The sequence below is a fragment of the Quercus lobata genome, chromosome 2, assembly GCF_001633185.2.
Source record: "Quercus lobata isolate SW786 chromosome 2, ValleyOak3.0 Primary Assembly, whole genome shotgun sequence".
NCBI classification, from domain to species: Eukaryota; Viridiplantae; Streptophyta; class Magnoliopsida; order Fagales; family Fagaceae; genus Quercus; species Quercus lobata.
Genome location: NC_044905.1, coordinates 91,724,924 through 91,744,692, shown reverse-complemented (window position 1 = coordinate 91,744,692; position 19,769 = coordinate 91,724,924). Strand labels below are relative to the sequence as shown.

Below are 19,769 nucleotides of genomic sequence, written 5' to 3'. Positions count from 1 at the left end.
TGGCAATTCTTGATGAGAGAGAGCAGATAAGCCAAATAATGATATTTAGTTTACCTGAGGTAGATTGTAGTCCCTACTTAGATTACAACTGATATTCAGTTCTTACAGAGTTGAAGTCAAGTAAAAAATGGAAAAAAGATAATTTGACAAAATTGAGACAACAGGAGAGAAAAAGCATAAAGTAAGCATAAAGGATTTACCTTCAACTTCGCAAATATTCTTTGTGAAGCAACTCTAATAGCATCTTTCTTGTTCAGGTTGGTTGCAGAAGCAGTTACACAAACATCTTCTCTGTTCACCTGTACTTCAACTGAAAACATTCTACCCTTCTTTGATGGCAAAGTTTGTAGGTCCAAATTATAAGATTGGCAAAGTTCTTGCAGTTCTCTAATAGGACTAAGCTGAAAACTGGAGAACCTCATTATTGGATCCAAAAAAGAAAGCATTATCTTCCACACAAGGTTCAAGTTAAACCCTGTATCAAGAAGAATGGCACCCACACAAGACTCTACCAAGTCACCCAAAGCCTGAGGCAATAAGTGAATCATTAGAAACTTCACATGTAATGTTTACAGTGTAGATACCAAAACTGCTCTATTAATGATCATTGATTTTGTAGGACCTAATTGATCATGATTGATGCTGATGGATGCTGAGATTTTTAAAGATTTAATTCTCTTTTATTTTCCCATTTAATATAATAGATTAGAAGTTATTTCCTTTCCTAACACCTGTTAGGTTAGAAATTTATTTCCTTTCCTTCTATGATGTAATTTGGGAGTCCTATTTAAGGGCCCCCAAATGCAAATATTGTAAGCAGTTGATTATGGATTTATAACATTTGTGTTGGGAGTTTTATTCAAGTGTTTGGTGCTGATTCTTAGGTTCATATCATGCATGGTGTTGACTCCAAGCAGCTCTAGGAGCTGATACCAAGGTTCTATCTATTTTCATGTTTTATTTGTTTGATGTTGACTTCAAGCAAATCCTAGGTGCTAATTTCTAGGTATTGATTCTAGATTGGTGTTATATGTGCAAAAGTAATGGAGAATCGGTAGACCATCTTTTACTATATTGTCCTATTGTTTTTGAGTTGCGTCTATGGTGTTCACCTTGTTTGGTATCTACTAGGTGATGCCAAAGACTGTGGTTGACCTTCTTGCATGTTGGCAATGAAATTTTGGTCATCATTGTAATGGTGTTATTTGGATGGCTGTCCTTCATTGTTTGATGTGGTGCATTTGGCGGGAGAGAAACAACCGGTGTTTTCAAGATTCTGAAAGGACTATAGTCACTTTAAACTTTTCTTCTTTAAGACTCTATTAGATTGGATGTCTATCATATGAAGTCATTCTATTTTTTCGGTCTATGATTTGATGGATGCTTGTAATTTATGTATTTGATTGTTTTGGTAACCTGTTGTGTACTTGGATGACTCATTATCATGTCTTTGAATAAAACTTTCTTTACTTATCAAAAAAAAAAAAAAAAAGTTTCTAGGTCCTATTCCTCTGTTTTGTTCTTTTGTTTCCCAAACAAAATCCCCCTCCTAGAGTTTATCATCATCAATTTATGTTCTCACTTTTCTTTTTAATCATTAGAAATTAGACAGAACATTGATTTACGTATAATGTTTACAATATTTCATTTCTTTTAATTTGATAATTGTAGCATCATTGATATCCTAGGAACTAGAAATATTTTTCAAGATATTACTGTTATGAGTAATAGGGGCAAAACAGTAATGTCATGTACTTTATATATAAATAATATTTTATGTGTTAGGGTTGACTTATCAAACCCTAAAAAAACTTTCACAGTAAACAACATGGTATCAGAGCCACCAAGCCGCCGCTGCTGTTAACCCTCCGACCACCACCCACCAATATTGTTGTCGTGGGCAACCATATCCCTACTCGCTAGCTCCAACAACCCTAATAGAGACTCCGACGATCTCGATTTAGTGGCTGAAGGAGTTGTCCAGCACCGGTGACCCTCTCTCCGGTCTCGCAACACCAAATTGACGTTGCCTGGTCATGAGAGAGGTAGGGCTTTACTCGCCCTCCTCCGGCGACCATCCTAGCTTACTCGTCGGTCCTCGCGCCGCCGCTCCTGCACCCTAGCGCCTCCGTCGGAGCTTTTTCAGTTGAGGGTTTCAACCATGGTCTGATTTTCTTCTCTTCTTCAATACGTTCTCTGCGTATCTGTTCAGGCAGCCTTAGGTTGATGTTTAGTGGTGGATTGGGCAATTATTTTTTTTGGTGTTGGTATGGATTTGTTGCTGCCTTGTTTTTTGGAATAGTTTGGTGTTGATTCATTGATAGATGAGTTACTGTTGATGTGGCTGATTGGTTGAAGTACATTGGTTGCTGGTTGGAGTTTGTTTTAATTCAGTCCAGTTTTTTTCTTTAGTGTTACTTTGTTCTTCAGATTGCTATTATGGAGTTCAAAGACAGTGCTCAGCCCCCTAATTATTTCTTATCTCCTGATATGTTATCAATTACCTCCATTCGTCTAAATGGTAGTAATTATGCTCAGTGGGCACAGGCAGTTGAAGTCTTTCTTCTTGGTAGAAAGAAGTTTGATTATGTGATTAAGGAACCTCCTGTACCTACAGACCCTAAATTTGTTGATTGGAGAGCCGAAGATGCACAAATTAGGAGTTGTTTGTGGAATAGCATGGAGTCTAAGATCAGTTGTAGTTTGGTTTTCTTACCAACTGCTAAACTTGTTTGGGAACAAGTCAAGAAACTTTACTCTGGTGTTAACAATTTGAAGCGGATTTATGATCTTCATCAAAATTATTTCTCCTTGAGTTTGGGTGATATGTCTTTAGAAGACTATTATTACAAGTTTAAGGGTGTATGTGAAGAACTCAATATCTATCAGCCTATCTCCTCTGATGTTAAAATTATGAAGAAACAACGAGATTCTATGCATGTTGCTCGCTTCCTCTCCGGATTGCCTAAAAGTTTGAATCCAGTAAAATCACAAATCTTAGCTAGTCCAGACCTCCCTTCATTGAGTGAAGTTTTTGGTAGACTTAGACAGACCACATTATCTGATTCGAGTATTGACCCTTTCTCTTTCTCCCACACTGATGCATTACCTTCTGGTGATAAATCTGCCTTTACCACTTATATGGGGAGTAATAGAGGTGGTCGTGGAGGTCGAGGTCGTGAGGGCCGAGGCCGTGGAGGTTGTGACCAAGGGGGTCGTGGTAAAGGACGTGGTCTTCGTAAGTGCACTTATTGTCATGGTGAGAATCATACAGTAGACTTTTGTTGGGAGTTGTATGGTAAACCCTCGGCTAACCAAGCTAGTTTTCAAGTTCAAGAACCACCTTCACAGTCACTTCCACCGACATCTAGAGTAGTCTCTATTCCTGAGGAAGAATACAATCGCCTCTTGTCTCTGCATTCCAACTTTGTTGGGTCTGATTCTACTGCTACTTTGGCTCAACAAGGTACTTCCGCTGCTTGTCTTACCACTCAGGACCCTTGGGTCATTGACTCAGGTGCTACTGATCATATGACAGGTACCTCAAATTTACTCTCTGACCTTGAGCAATCTAGTAGTCTTCCCATTGTTACATTGGCAAATGGCTCAGCCACTAAAGTTTTTGATTTGGGCACTGCCAATCTTAGTCCTAATCTTTCTCTCTCTTCTGTCTTATATATTCCTGGTTTTCCTTTTAACCTTTTGTCAATTAGTAAGCTTACTAAAATTTTGAATTGTGCTACCATTTTTTTATCCACTCATTGTATCTTTCAGGATCTCAAGACGAGGAAGATTATTGGTGGAGGGCATGAAGCCGGTGGACTTTATTACTTGGATTGATGTGGTTCTTCCTGTTTAGTGGCTTCTCATTTGTCTATCTCGCCTCTTCAGCATCATTGTCGCCTTGGTCATCCATCTCTCAAGAATTTGAAGTCATTAGTTCCATCGTGTCATCAAACTGAGTCTTTACAATGTGAAGCATGTCAGTTGGGTAAACATCATAGGGTGCCTTTTGCCCCTAGGCGTGAGAGTCGTGTTAGTAGTCCTTTTCATTTAGTTCATTCTGATATTTGGAGTCCAATAAACACTCCTTCATTGTTGGGATTTAGATATTTTGTCATTTTTGTTGATGATTATTCTAGAGTCACCTATCTTTATCTTATGAAAGAACGGTCTGAATTGTACTCAATTTTCAAATCATTTTATATGGAAATAAAGACTTAGTTTAATGCTTCGCTTTGTATTTTTCGGTCCGATAATGCTCGTGAATATTTTCATACATCGTTGTCTCAATTTTTTGATGATCATGGTATAATTCACCAATCTTCATGCCCTCATACTCCACAACAAAATGGTGTTGCTGAACGCAAAATGCGTCATTTGTTAGAGGTCACTCATGCCTTAAAGTTTCATATGCATGTTCCCAAATCATATTGGAGTGATGCTGTTCTCACTGCCTGTCACCTAATTAATCGTATGCCTTCCACTGTTCTAGGTGGTTAGATCCCTTATACTGTACTCTCTCCTGATGCACCTTTGTTTACCTCCTAAGATCTTTAGTTGTGTGTGCTATGTTCATATCTTAGGTCCAAGGAGTGACAAACTTGATCCTAGATCCATTAAATGTGTTTTTCTTGGGTATTCTTGTACTCAGAAAGGATACCGATGTTACTCACCTACTCTTCGGCGTCGTTTCATTAGTGCTGATGTCACATTTAATGAATCTCAGTCCTATTTCTCTCCTTCGGTTACTAGTGACAGTTCTCCTCCTTGTCTTCCTCTCCTACCACTTGTGTCTCCTATTGAATCTCCTCATAAACCACTCCAGATATATTGTCGCCGGCAGAAACCTCCAACAGAGACCTCTACCCCGCCTAGTGATCCAACTCCTGATCCTACCTCTCTTCCAATTGCTTTGCGCAAATGTAAGCGTTCTTGTACCTCTCACCCTATCTCTCAGTTTGTCTCTTATGGTCATTTGTCTCCATCTCTTTATGCCTTTACCACATCCTTGAATTCTACTATTGTCCCTAAGTCTGTCCAGGAGGCTATTTCCATCTCGGGTTGGAAATCTGCTATGGAGGCAGAAATGTCTGCCTTGTTTGAAAATGCTACTTGGTCTTTAGTTACTTGTCCTCCAAGGAAAACTATTGTTGGTTGTCGTTGGGTGTATACTGTGAAGTATTTTCCTGATGGTTCTATTGAGCGTTTGAAGGCTCGTTTGGTTGCCAAAGGTTATACCCAGACATACGGTGTTGACTATGCCAAGACATTCTCACCTGTTGCTAAAATTTCTTCTGTTCGGATTTTGATCTCCTTGGCTGCTAATTTGGGTTGGCCATTATTTCAGTTAGATGTTAAAAATGCATTCTTGAATGGAGATTTGAAGAAAGAGGTGTATATGGAGCAACGACCTGGGTTTGTTGCTCAGGGGGAGTCTGGAAAAGTGTGTAGGTTGCATTAGGCCATCTATGGTCTTAAACAATCTCCCAGAGCTTGGTTTGGTAAATTCAGTGAAATAGTGTTAAAATTTGGATTGCGACGTTGCCATTCTGATCACTCTGTGTTTTCTCATGCCTCTGATAGAGGAAAGATTTTGTTGATAGTATATGTTGATATTATAATAACTGGAGATGACAAGCAGGGTATTGATGATTTGAAAAGATACCTTCAAAACTCCTTTCGAACTAAGGATCTGGGTAAACTTCGTTGTTTCTTGGGTATTGAGGTAGCACGATCTAAAGAAGGCATCAGTTTATCACAGAGGAAGTATGTGTTGGATATTTTGGAAGAAACTGGCTTGTTAGGGTCTAAACTAGTGGAGACTCCTATGGATCCTAATGTCAAATTGTATGAAGATCAGGGGGAGCTGTTATCTAATCCTGAGAGATATCGTCGTTTGGTTGGTAAACTAAATTATCTCACAATTACTCGCCCAGATATATCATTTGCAGTTAGTGTTTTGAGCCAGTTTATGAAAGATCCTCGCCTTCCACATTGGGAGGCAGTTATTCGAATTGTGAGGTACCTTAAAGCACATCCAGGCCGTGGTCTTTTGTATAAAGCTAATGGTCACCTATGGGTAGAAGCCTACACTGATGCTGATTGGGTTGGATCACCATCAGATAGAAAATCCACTATTGGGTATTGCACTTTTCTGGGAGGAAATCTGATTACTTGGAGAAGTAAGAAACAAACTGTTGTTGCCAGGTCTAGTGCAAAGGCTGAGTATAGAGCCATGGCACACACATCATGTGAGCTTATGTGGATTAAGCATTTACTTGAGGAATTAAGATTTGTTGTGAAGTTGCCTATGACTATGCATTGTAATAATCAAGCAGCAATTTACATTGCCTCCAATCCTGTGTTCCATGAGCAAACCAAGCATATTAAAGTAGATTGTAATATTACTCGAGAGAAAGTAGAAGATGGTGTAATTGCTACTCCATATGTTTCTACAAGAGTCCAAATTGCTGATATGTTTACTAAAGCTTTATGTAAGACTCGTTTGGGTTTATTATGTAACAAGCTAGGATTGTATGATATATACTCTCCAGCTTGAGGGGGAGTGTTATGAGTAATAAGGGCAAAACAGTAAATAATGTACTTTATATATAAATAATATTTTATGTGTTAGGGTTGACTTATCAAACCCTAAAAAACTTTCACAGTAAACAACAATTACCATGTAAAACCCATTAGGGACACCCCCACCCAAAAATAAAATAAAAACAAGAGTTTCAACGTTTACCTTAGGACATTTTGGCCCCTCATGAGGACTCCCTTGTGGTGCAGGAGTTTTAACAAAGTCCACATAAATTTTGATGGCCTCAGTAAGGCCACTGGAATCACAGATGAGAAATTGGTGGAAGGATCTATCTACTGCAACATTTGCAAAGGCCTTGTTGTTCACAGATACCGATCTCAAATCTGTCAATTGACCAGGCTTCAAGTTTGGATAAACTGAATACAGATACGATGTGATTAAGTAATCCAACACAGCATCTCCAAGAAACTCCAATCTCTGGTCAAAACCATCAAATCATTAAGCAAAGAGGAATGCCTGTCGCTTAACACCAGAAGTAGAAAAGAAGCAGTGCATACCTGATAGCAGCCTCCTCCATGCTGGTTGTAAGAAGGATGTACAAATGCCTGTAGAAGCAGACCTTTATGGAGAAACCGATGCCCTAACAATTTTTCAAGGGCACCAATGTCCATACGAGCTCTAAGTGGCATGTAGCTAGTGCTTGCAATGCAGACATTTGAAACTTGTGAGGCTTCAAAGTCCACTTGTATGCCAATCCATCGAAGAAAGCTGGTTGCAGCTTTGAAGCCACTGTCAACTATGAATGCTCCAACAAGAGCTTCAACCACATCAGCAATTGTTTTCTTATGTAACCAGTGGTGACCTTTACTGCACCTGACTTCATTAAAACTTGCACAATCCGCTAGATTACTTGACTGGGAATGAGTAGAACCTTCATTTTGCTTGTTACAAATTATTGGGCAGGGGCGACCGAAAGCATAGAATTGCAAGGGATCAAATGATTGATCACGTATGTATACCTGAAATAAGAGAGCAAATACTATACACTTAGATATTAAAACCAATTAAAAGAAAATATCAGTAACGTAGAAGGTACTAATTTTCCTAACTGAAATTTATCCATTCAGAAGTACCTGACAGGAAGCATTGAGTAGTGGGTAGTGGGAATAATATAAGCCAAAAAACTTTCTAAAATATAGACAAGTTGAGTGTTTGCCAGGCCAGAGAGAGAGAGAGAGAGAGAGAGAGCACTACATGTCTACATTTACAGAAAGAAAAGAAGTGCCACGTGATACCGAAATTGTGTGGATATGATAGGATTGGATTGTTTGAGTGTGTGCTGTCCAGGTGTGTGTTGAGTCCCACATTGAGTGTTTACTAGGTGGATATTGGATTTATAAATGACTACAAGGAGTCCCAATTGTAGCTTGACTAGTCCTTTGAGGGTATAAGCACAAATGCGGCTATCGCTTTCCTCAGGTCATTACATGCCATATCAAACAACATTTAATTGTGTAGGTTATAGTTACTTCCATTTGACCATCAACAATCACATTAGTTTTTCAGTTTTTGAAGGTGCCATGTTTATCACCTTCAAACCATGTTGGAAAGGAACACTTAAATTTTGCACTTCATCACTAGGATGATTGGTTGAATTTTCTCGGTTAACTAATTCAAAAGCAAATGAAAAGAAAAATCAAGATAGAATGACAGATAAGTTCATATTTGGGAAGTAAAAAGCATATAATTTTTTTTATAATAAGTAGATGAGAATCATATCCTAAAATTCATTTATTACCTGTAACTTGCTCCTAGTTGCTAGTTTGTACAAATTGGAGTTGTTTACAACATTAGAACGTTTCCTGGTAAGTTCTCCTTCATCAAGGGTATCATGCAAAAGAAAAAGACGCCGTCCAACTGCAAACTTGAGAAAAGCATCACCTAGTACTTCAAGCCTTTCAAGGGAAAAGCGCTCCTGGCACTTCTCAGTGGTGAGTGCTTCTAGGACCTAATAAAAGATTCATAACTTTAGTAGTGATTGAGGTCTACAAAAATATTGATCATGTGCAATTAAAGTCATGCAACAATAAAGTTATCATTTCTCATCAAAGCCAATTATGTTAATACTATACATGAGAAAGCCTTACTCTATCACAAGTAATTTCAGCTCCTTCAGGGAATGCAGCAGAAAATTTCTTCTTCAGTTCAATGGCCACAAGCAAGTTTTCCAGACGATGCATGATTGATGGTAATAAAGATATTGAACTACCAATATCTTTAGAAAAGCCTATTATCTTCAACTGGCAAAGCTCAGGAGGCAAATCAGTAAAGTACTCCTCCAGTTCGCGTGATTCTGTTTTTGACAATTAATGCTTATGAACAATAATCGGAGAGAGAGAGAGAGAGAGAGAGAGAGAGAGCTATAAGAGACACTGAGATGAGTATAGTCAAAAAAGAAGATTATTCTTGTTTAAAGAAAACAAAAACAAGATAAAAGAGTAATGGCTCCAAGGGAGAGCAAGGTATAACAAAAGCACCTATGCCCACACATATTACATTTTATATCAACGTCATGTTCATTTCTAAACTCTCAATTTTTGTTTTAATAAAATAACTTGTCACTCAACCTCTGTCTTTCACATTAACCATTTCAATATTAAGAAGGCCAAAATATAGTTTTGGTCTCTAAAGTTTAACAACAGAGCACTTTTGGTCCTTGAAATTTTAAATTAGCACTATTGGTCCCTAGAGTTTCAAAAGTGAGCACTATTCCCTCTATCAACTTCCATTAGTTACCTTGTCTATGTGTCTAATGGAGCAATGATGTAGCATTTTTTTAAATTATGTGGCAACTCTTTTACTATTAACAAATTACACAAAAGCTTGGGTCTAACAAAGTAACTTGTTTCTATCTGGGTCTCTTTCTCTTTCCCCCATTCAAACCCAGTAACCTAATTGAAACGAGAGAGAGAGAGAGAGAGAATGTTTGAGCTCTAATCCCCATGTGAAACCATCCTGCCCCCTCCATAGACTTCTCAAAACTTTGGCCTCTCTGCTACTTTGTATTGTTAACTTCTTAGACGGCAAAGCGTTTACTTCCATTGCTGAATCACGTTTTAGTTGAGAAAGTCATCCCTTCATCCAAGAACAATGTCGGAACCTTGCTCCCTATGAAGGCCACCAAGGTCATTTTTCCTAAAGTACCCAATATCCACTTTTTTTATAATATAAAAAAAAAAAAAAAAAAAAAAACATTTTATCTTTGCCTTGTAGCTTAACTAGTTGGCACCTCTTGAAATTTCCAATGAAGACATTCAAGGTTCAAATCCCCCCTCCCTCATTGTAACTATCAAATTATTACAAATATTTAATCTTTTAATGCTTTCTCTATCCAATGTGCAGTTTGTTGAGAAACCTAACGAAAATTAAATAAACCCATGAAGAATTTTTTTAGTCATGCATTTTTTGGTTTCTGTTAATCCAAAAATTGGGAAAAAAAAATAATTTTGGGTACTGTTTTTTACACTTCTGCAGTTCTGCTTAAGTGAAGGAAGTGTATTAGGCTGAATTGAGTATAAGATTCACAAGTTTGTTTTTTCTTTCTTTTTTCCCATTGTTTTCACAGCAAGCATATGGAAGCTAACCTGAAGGACCAAAGAGCGAGCACAGCCACAAGAGTGCCAGAGGGAGGAAGATGCCATTGCATGGGAGGGAGGACAGCATCGCATGGGGGTTTGGGCTCAAACGTATCTCTCTCTCTCTCTCTCTCTCTCAATATGGTTATTGGGTTTGAATTGGGGAATGACCCAAATAGAAACAGGTTGCTCCATTAGACCCAAGCTGGTTTGTAATTTTTTAATTAAAAAAAGTTGTCAGTTCACATAGGTAAGGAAACTAACAAAAGTGGACGGAGAGACAAATAACACTCATTTGAAACTTTAGGAATCAAAACTGCTCAGTGGCCTATCAAGTTACAATGTACCCCAGTAGCTTTGGAGCATCCATTAAGATCCAACGAAAACAACCAAGCCGTGGTAAAAAATTTGGAGCATCCATTAAGATATCACTTTTATTAGCTAGATCTTTTATTTTAGATTAAAGAGTCAACTTATTTTTTTAATTGATACGGTACAGATACCCGGTGGGTCTTGAACCCATGTCCTCACCCTCCACCTTCTTTTACAAATGGAGGAGGTGCCACCTCAACAAGAGCTCATTTAAGCATCCAGTAAGATATTACTTATATTTGCTCGCCTTCTTATTTGTTCCTTTTATCTTTAATTCAACTTACTGTAGCACATGTATCTTATACACCACTATAGCAGCGAACAAATTATGGTTTTGTCATTTTAAGTTCTCGGTTGTGATCTGACCTATTCTACATCTAGTATTCAATGTTTGCTAGAATTTCTAGCATATAAATAGTTCTGATTTTCTTCTTTGAGGTATGGAAGATTATTTATGCTTTAATTCTAAATCTAGGATTCAATATTATATTTCTCTTTCTATATTATCCTATCTTTCTCAAACTCCAGTTACTATTCCTGATTTTCGATTCTAAAATCCCCTGACCCTAAACCATCTACTACAAAAGCTAACACTAATCTTTAGAGTTTTATCTTTTGTAGATTCTAGTTGTTGTCTAGCAATGAAAGCAAGTCACATCCTACCTGATAAATTACTAGTTGTCTCAAAAGCTTATAGCTTTCGATAACCATGGATTTCATCTACTACAAGAATCCCTCATGCATAAGCTCCCATGCATGAGCCTAACACACAGAATTCTTCAAACCAGCTGGGAGCTTGTCTTGGGGTTCAACCACAAAATCTCCTGCTAATAAAATACCTTACCAAAAATTTAAGTTATCTATGTCAACACTGCCATTTAATTTCCACCAAGTAGATAAACCCCACTGAGCTCAAAATAGTTCTCCGATTGAATATGGATTACGAATAATGCAGCAACTTCAATACGGTGTATTGTTTCTTTTAATTGTGTTAGCCAACAATGAACTCTATCTGGCACCACCTCCCCTGTAAGAACAGGTGAAGGGTAGGTCGTGGGTTTCAAGACCCACAGGGTTCACATTTAATTACCAATATGAAAAAAGGTTTTAGTCGCATAGAAGTTCCAGGGTTCTTATTGCTTTTAGTACTAAATGGAAATATCATTAGGACTACAAAAGTATTCAGCTCAATAAACACCAAATCTTTGCAGCAAAAGCTTAATTATACACTGAATTTTAAATACATGTGTGTGTGTGTGAGCGTGCAAATGAGGGGGATGGTGGTATACAGAGGATGCAGCCCGACAAAACATCCAGAAAAAAATGGTTGAGATGCAACACACTCCAAAATTAATAGAATTGCAACACAAGCAGGAATCACTTAATGCAATTAACCCCAACAAAAATAGAACTATGACAAACCGAATAAAATAATTACCTGAATCTTCTGGCTTTCGGTTATGTAGCAAGTTATGCAAGCAAAAAAGCGGTTTTGCATGTAAAAGAGGTTGTTCAGGGTATTTGAGTTGAACGCCAAACCTGACTTCCAACATTTAAGAAAAAATGATTTAATAAATTAATAAAAGAGAAGCAACAGAAGTTAGATATTTATTATTACACTTTTAAGTTCATTATATATTAACAAATTCCCTCTAAATAAGCAGAAATTAGGCATAACATGACATAAAATGTGTTTCAGGAGTAATCCAAAATGGTATAAATAGTCAACGAAGTGTCAAGAAGCCTAGTTGCATACTTCTCATACAAGTGCTCTGCATAGCTTGAAGTTTCTGAATGAGGGCTGTATCCGTTCTTTCCATCAACTATGTTAGTGATGAAGAAAAAACCCTGTTTGTATGAAGGAGCATGCACTAAACTATCCGTAACCTCACTTATGCTTCTGTAACCATTGGCAAGTATCAAATGATCGCCCAAAGGAAAATTTTCCTTTTCCATGGCATCTTCTGGAGTCCTAAAAACAGGGGAAGATAAACATCTTCTAATAATCTTCCAATCTACAGTAATTTTGTTATCACTATCATGCAAAATTACTGGAAGCAACAGGTAGAAGGTCAATGAACTCGATTCACAAGTATTGCTTTTTCCCAAGGAAACAGATTCACGAACGAATTCTAATCGGTCAAGGATGACCTTGAGATACATTTCTTGAAAATTCTGTGCCAGCACAATCTGTAAAAAATAAAAATTGGACAACGTCAGAAAATTAGTTTACCATCATAAAATTTTGTCCAACAAATGCCATCTACCTCATCTTTATCAAATTCTGCAACTCCCGATGGCACAAACTTGGTCATCACAGATCTACGATGAGCCAGATGAAGATCAAGTTCCATTCTCTCGGCCTCTTCAGGCAGGGCTGCTTTGACAAATAGACTAAATTTTTTGTAGATCCTATCCTCAGGATGAGGACTAAATTCTATATAGTAAGAGTAAAAATGGACAGGATTCTCCAAGTTAGTCCACGGTTCTTTTAGCACAGCAGGAACTAGCATCTCATGTAGTTCAGCTCGTGGACCCTCACCTGACAACATGCAAAATCAAAGACAATTGATATGACATAATGAAAAAAAGAAGAGAAGAAACATTAATTAGCAAAATTTCTTTGGCTTAATGCTTCAACCTTCACAGCTATCTGAGTCAGAAGAATCCGACCCCAATCCGACTTCATCTACATCATCTTGCCCAACCAGGAGATTGTCATTCAAGGAACCCATTTTATGTAACATTTCAATTGCTTTCAAACAGGCATCTTTTCTAGCAGCTTCAGTTGAAGATTGTGGGGCACCAACAACTTGACGTAGTGGAGCATTGGGAGGTAAATTTATATGGCAGACAGTACCTCCTAAGTCATCAAAATAAGAAAATACTGGCTTGGGGTCAAAAAACCTGCCAAGAAAAGAAACCATACAATACATCTCAAAATATATATATGATCAGTTATACAAAGTTCACAAAGTTTTTAAGTGATTAAACTCATGATTTTCAAGTGAAACAATGATCATAATTAGTGAAAGGGCATACTCATCACAGGGGAGTTTTGAACAATATTGGTGGAGTAATGAGATGCTATATCCAGAGCTGATACAAGCACCAGATGAATCAACTTTATAAATTTTTTCTTCAGAACCAATAAAGGTTTCATTTGATGTTCGATTAACAATTTCCATGTTCATTCGATCTTCATCTTCTTGAAAATCTTTTATCAAATCTACCTCCTTCTGGTTGCCACTGAATCAATAGCATAAATGGTAGTTAGTCTTATTTAGAAAAAGAAAAAGAACCAATGGATGGACTTACATACAATGCATGCTTTAAAAAGACACCTGTCCACCAAAAACACATATTCAGACTGAGGCATTCGTGCACGACCCCTTGATTGTATGAAGCTAGAAACAGTTTCTGGAAGATCAAACCGTATCACAAGACAACATGTCTGAATATCAAGTCCTTCTTCACCAACTTTAGTAGCAATCAATAGATTTAACTGCCAAACCAACACCAGTAGAAATTAACGATTAGCCTCAATCTCTAGAGTTTATTAGAATAATAGTTAATTGATTAAATTCTTCATTTTCAATCAGCTTACACGATTGGGATAAATGGTAATTTGTCAAGGTATCAAAGCAGGTTTCTCTATATAAAATAAATGGATACAAAATAACAATAAATAAAACAGGTTTTTGAACCATGTCTCCACTCCATATTTCCCAATGACGTTAAACTTGCACAGGTTGAGCACCCACTCATTGAGGGAAGTTTGAGCTTATTACTTGTTATGTGATTAATTCACCATTTACAATCAGCGTATGCTTGTCAGGTAAGTGATAGTTTAAGTGTTTTTATAGGATCAAATCAGGCAGTCCCAAATTCAAACCATGTTTCCACTCTTCCTCCCATTTAAAGTTGAAAATTCCACAAGTTGGACCCCACTAATTGAGAGGGAGTCTAGTTCCATATGCAAGGAGTATTAGAATAATGGTTAAGTGATTCACCATCATTTAAGCTATTACGGTAAGTGGTAATTTGTCAACTAATTGAGGAGCTGTTTCCTATATACAGCCCTCACCTAATTCATTCCACATGTATATAGAAGAAGATTTATAGAATATTACAAAGAATATTCTGATAATGAAGCTTGTAGGGACACCTCACCAAAAGTATCTTCTAGAAGAGTCTAGAATAGGGACACCTCACCTATGGTTTTCTAGAATGATACAATTTTTTCCTTTCTAGCAATACTCAATGGTGCATAAATGACCTACAGTCAAGATATAAAAATGATTAAAGTCAATGCCATCGGAAGGGAATTTTAAATTATTGGAAGGTTTTCTTGTGGCAATGTTTTTGGGTCATAGTAATTCAAGAAATATATGAAAAGTGTTACTGAAAAATGAAGAATTCGCTAATAAGAGACAAGCGCCCAAAGGGGCAGCTCCTAAACCTATCCTATATCATCTGTTAATTGCTTAATAATGTAAACAATTATGTAATGGATCGCACTAGATAACAATTTCTACAATAAAGATCCTCAAACAGTTTAGTCTGAAACCCTGCTCTTTGTTTGATACCACATAAAGTAACAACTTTCATAGAGACATGGACAACATTGTTCTTGTAACAGCTTATAGTAATTTCCAACAAGCTGCACTATTCCTTTGTCTGCCATCTCTAATGGATACATGTCTGATAATAAGCAAGTCAAACAAATCTCATACCAAGACCCCCGTTGTCATGTCAGACATTGGTGCACCCAGTGTCATGTAACAAATGAGCATCCAATATGTTTGTCCCTTATGTGCACATATAAGGGGTAAACGTATTGTCTAATGCATCTTAGAATATATTACGAAAAGTTAGGTACAGTTTGATTATTTTTTAGATGCCATCAAAGAAAAGAAACCAATGATAGAATCTTTAAAACATTAAGCATTACCTCTCCCGATCGAAATCTCTCAAGTATAATGTTCATGGTCTTCCGGGTCATACTTTTTAGTCCAGCATGGACTCCCACAAGAAAATCACACTTCCAAGATGCTAATATCTTAAGCTTCTGTAATATTAACGACAAAGATCTCGCTGTAACAACCCTATTAACAAATATTATACATTTCCTATCTGGTTGTAACCTGAGAAAAAGAAACAAGCTTTATCAGAATAGTTGCCTACAAACACACACATACATGTATGGGCATGATTGTTTGCACTTGTTCAAAATTGAAAAATAAATAAATAAATAAGAAAAAAAAAAGTTTGTTCAAGGCATTTGGTTGGCTATTTTCTGTTTTCAGTTCTTAAAAAATAGCTTCTCAAAAAACACTATATAGAACAATTTTTAGAAAACTCCAAAGGAGTATTTTTTTAAAACAGTTCCAGAAACTACAAAAATATGTTTGTAAATATACCGAATCCCTAATGCAAGACCATCAGCCCTGTTTTTATAAAAGCTCTTCCTTTCAGTTCCTGGCCGTTTTGACAGAAGCATGGTGGTTTCCAACATACTTAGGAGCATATCATGTTTTTCGGGCCATCAATGAGCTTTATTTGGGCTGGTGTGGTGGTCACTGGGAGTTTCTAAGTATCGATAGCATTGTCGATTCAAACTTGACAAGGAAGACTCCTGTTTTGTTTGTGGTGTTGGTTATTTACTATCCCAGATAATGACAGCTTAATCTTGATAAGGATACTCCTGTTTGCCTTTGTTTGGTTATCGATGTTGGTTATTCACTATCTTGGATAAGGATGGCTTGACCCAGATAAGAAATTCTTGTTTGGGGTATTTGGTTACTTCAAGGGGCCTGATTGTTTCTTGGTGCTGCTTTTTCCTTAATGCTAGATAAGGACACACTTAGTCGAAATAAGGGTGTCTATTTGGTTTTTCAAACTCTGATTAACATTGCTCCTCATCCAGTTCAGTCAGTTTGATTATCAATGTGTTGGCACAGAGAGAGAGAGAGGTGAATTAAAAAATGGGAGGAAAAAAATTGTTGCATATTTACAAGGTAGATAGTGAAGAAGGATGTGACAAACAAGAAGGTGAGGAGAAGAATCACCCCTGATAAGATATAATGGCAGTAAATAGATGCATGTAAGAGCAACCGCATTAGTCCCTCTAAAAATTTCCATCTATTTTGGCCTTAAAACCTACTTTTTCTATTTTACATAACCACTCTGCAAATTTTTTTTTTTTTTTTTGATAATTAAGAAAGATGTATATTCAAGAAACTACCTCATGAAAACATAAGGCAGAACAAAGAGTACAGAGAAAGAAACAAACAGAAAGAAAGAAAAAGAAACAAGAAAACAAACGGAAAACAACAAAGAGCTAATTACAAAGGAGAGAGCTAAGGAACAAAGGGAGAGAATCACTAGAGGTGAGTCCCCAAGCCCTAGACCAATCAAAGAGAGAACCACAAAAATAAGCAAGTAATTGGTCATCGGATTTGTCCCTGTCCTCAAAAGTTCGCCAATTTCGCTCCCTCCAAATACACCACATTAGGCATAGCGGAGCTAAATTCCAAATGCTAGAAGAGTGCTTTCCAAACCAATTCCACCAACCGAAAAACGTATCTGCAACCAATCTTGGCAAGACCCAAGAAATCCCAAAAGATCTAAAAACCAAGCTCCACAACTGATAAGCTTTTTCACAATGGAGAAGCAAATGATTCACCGTCTCCCCATTACAACGACACATAATGCACATCAACAAAATCAAAGCCTCTACATCGCAGAATGTCCCCTGTAAGAATCTTCTACCAAGTTGCAGTCCAAACAAAGAAAGAGACGTGCGTAGGAGCCTTAACCTTCCAAATACCTTTCCAAGGAAAGATAATAGGCAAGGGACTTCGAAGCCTATCGTAGAACAAGCAGATGTTAAAATCTCCTTTCTTCGACAATTTCCATATCATACGGTCTCCTTGCTCAGATTGAGGTAAATTAGAACCCAAGGTATGAAGGAATTTATACACATCTCCCATCTCCCAATCATTTGGATCCCTAAGAAAAAGAACCTTCCAGCTTTTCCGAGCCTCAGTCCCCAACCGTTCAAGAGACAAGGCCACAAATGCCTCTCTATTAGTGGCAATCCCATACCTAGGTTGCACGGACACGCCATTTTTGGCGTCATGTCAGTGTCGGACACGTGTCGGACACCGGAACGGGTACGACTCGTCAAATTCCGGTGTCCGGCGAGTGTCTCTTTTTTTTTTTTTTCGCTTCTCCGACACGCCGCCGACACGGCTCCGACGGCTCCGACACGCTAGCAGTGAAAAAAAAAAAGAAAAATCACAGATGTCTGACCTCTGACCTCTGCCCGCTGTTACTGCCGCTGCCCTCCGTCGCTTGCCGGAGCTAGATCGGGCCGATCGGCGAGCTCCTCCTCTCTCCTTCTTCTTCTTCTTCTTCTTCTGCTTCTTTTTCGTTTTCTTTTTCTTTTTCTTTGCTCTCTCACCCAGATGCCTTCTTCTTCTTCTTCTGCTTCATTTACGTTTTCTTTTTCTTTTTCGTTCATTTTAACTTTTCTAATATTTTTTTATATTTCCTCTTTGTTTTGTGGGTCTTCTGCCAACCCCACGTGAAAGCCAGTTTCAAACATTCAATTTCAAATTTTAACTATTGAGTACCATATGTCAGTCATGATTTCTTTGATATGCCATTGGTCCAAAAGAAAATAATTTATATTATTATTTTGACTATTATTTATAGTATTAGTATTAGTATTTTTTTTTTTTTGATGAGTAGTATTAGTATTTGAACGTAACATATTTAAACTTTTGATTTGTACTCTAAATATTTTATGTGTATTATTGTACTATTTTTGGCGTTAGTTTACTTATTTATAATTCTTATATAATTTAAATTCTAGACATAAACGTATTTTATGTCTAAAAATATTAAAAAATATCCTAAATATAAAATTTAATTAATTATTTAACCGCCGTGTCCCCGCCATGTCGTGTCCCTATTTTTCAAAAATTGCCGTATCCTCGTGTCCGTGTCCGTATCCGTGTCCGTGCAACATAGTCCCATACACTACTAGAAAGGATAGCTGGAGTGGTAGGTCCCCACACCACTGATCTGTCCAAAACTTCACTCTATTCCCCACCCCTACCTCAAACCAGATATATTTGCTAAAAACCTCCCAACCTTTTCGGATACTTCTCCATAAACCACATCCATGAACACTCCTACCTAGCTTGGAAGACCATCCCCCCCACTCTTCCCCAAACTTCAAAGCTACAACCCTCCTCCAAAGAAGAGTCTCCTCAACCCCAAACCGCCATAACCATTTTCCTAGTAAGGCTCTATTAAAAGTAGTTAACTTCCTTATCCCCAAACCACCATTAGCCTTAGGAGCACACACCTTATCCCACCCCACCAAATGAACCTTCGAATCCTCCCACAGGAAGTCCCTCTGAATCTTCTCAATCTTATTAGCCACATGCGAAGGGATAGTAAAAAGAGATAAATAGTAAGTAGGAAGGCTAGAAAGCGTACTCTTAAGAAGCGTCAGTCTTCCACCTTTTGACAAATACAACTTCTTCCACCCAGCCAACTTCCGATTAATTTTCTCCAAGATAGGATTCCAAATAAAAGGGGACTTATGGGAAGCCCCCAACGGCATAGCAAGATAGGTCATAGGCAAAGACCCAATCTGACAGCCCAGAATCTCTACCAAGGTATGAACATTATTAACCTCCCCTATTGGAACCATCTCACTCTTCAAGACATTAACCTTCAAACCTGTCACAGCCTGAAAACAAAGGAGAAGCATCCGCACATGAAGGATCTGCTCCATTTCCGCATCGCAGAACAGAATAGTATCATCCGCAAACAGAAGATGCGAGACACATTCCCCTTCACCCCGTCTTCCATCAGCCTTAAAACCCCTGATCAAGCCAGCACCTTCAACTCTTTTCAACATCCTACTTAAGACCTCCATCATGACCAAAAACAACATTGGAGATAGTGGGTCCCCTTGTCTCAGACCCCTCGTGCTCCCAAAAAAATCAGCTGGAGCCCCATTAATCAAAATAGAAACTGGACAGTAGAAATACAAGTGCGAATCCATCTACACCACTTCTCCCCAAAGCCCATTCTCTTCAAAAGATCTAGAAGGGCCTCCCAATTCACATGATCGTAAGCTTTCTCAATGTCTAGCTTACAAATAACCCCCAGAATCTTACTCTTCACTCGAC

General features: G+C 37.8%; 1 protein-coding gene across 3 annotated transcripts in view; it reads right to left on the bottom strand.

The window, feature by feature from the left end:
- The window catches only part of LOC115977186 (dicer-like protein 4), a 34,129-nt gene that overhangs the window by 3,483 nt on the left and 10,877 nt on the right, over nucleotides 1-19,769 (bottom strand). For all 3 annotated transcript variants that reach the window (XM_031098887.1, XM_031098888.1, XM_031098889.1), the window contains 12 exons: nucleotides 15,509-15,701; nucleotides 13,899-14,059; nucleotides 13,597-13,803; nucleotides 13,196-13,461; nucleotides 12,822-13,096; nucleotides 12,311-12,744; nucleotides 11,993-12,093; nucleotides 8,695-8,900; nucleotides 8,346-8,555; nucleotides 7,105-7,566; nucleotides 6,752-7,024; nucleotides 201-527 (listed from right to left, as the gene is read on the bottom strand). In XM_031098887.1, the coding sequence (XP_030954747.1) occupies nucleotides 201-527; nucleotides 6,752-7,024; nucleotides 7,105-7,566; nucleotides 8,346-8,555; nucleotides 8,695-8,900; nucleotides 11,993-12,093; nucleotides 12,311-12,744; nucleotides 12,822-13,096; nucleotides 13,196-13,461; nucleotides 13,597-13,803; nucleotides 13,899-14,059; nucleotides 15,509-15,701 (3,115 nt within the window). The remainder of the gene's footprint in view (nucleotides 1-200; nucleotides 528-6,751; nucleotides 7,025-7,104; nucleotides 7,567-8,345; nucleotides 8,556-8,694; nucleotides 8,901-11,992; nucleotides 12,094-12,310; nucleotides 12,745-12,821; nucleotides 13,097-13,195; nucleotides 13,462-13,596; nucleotides 13,804-13,898; nucleotides 14,060-15,508; nucleotides 15,702-19,769) is intronic.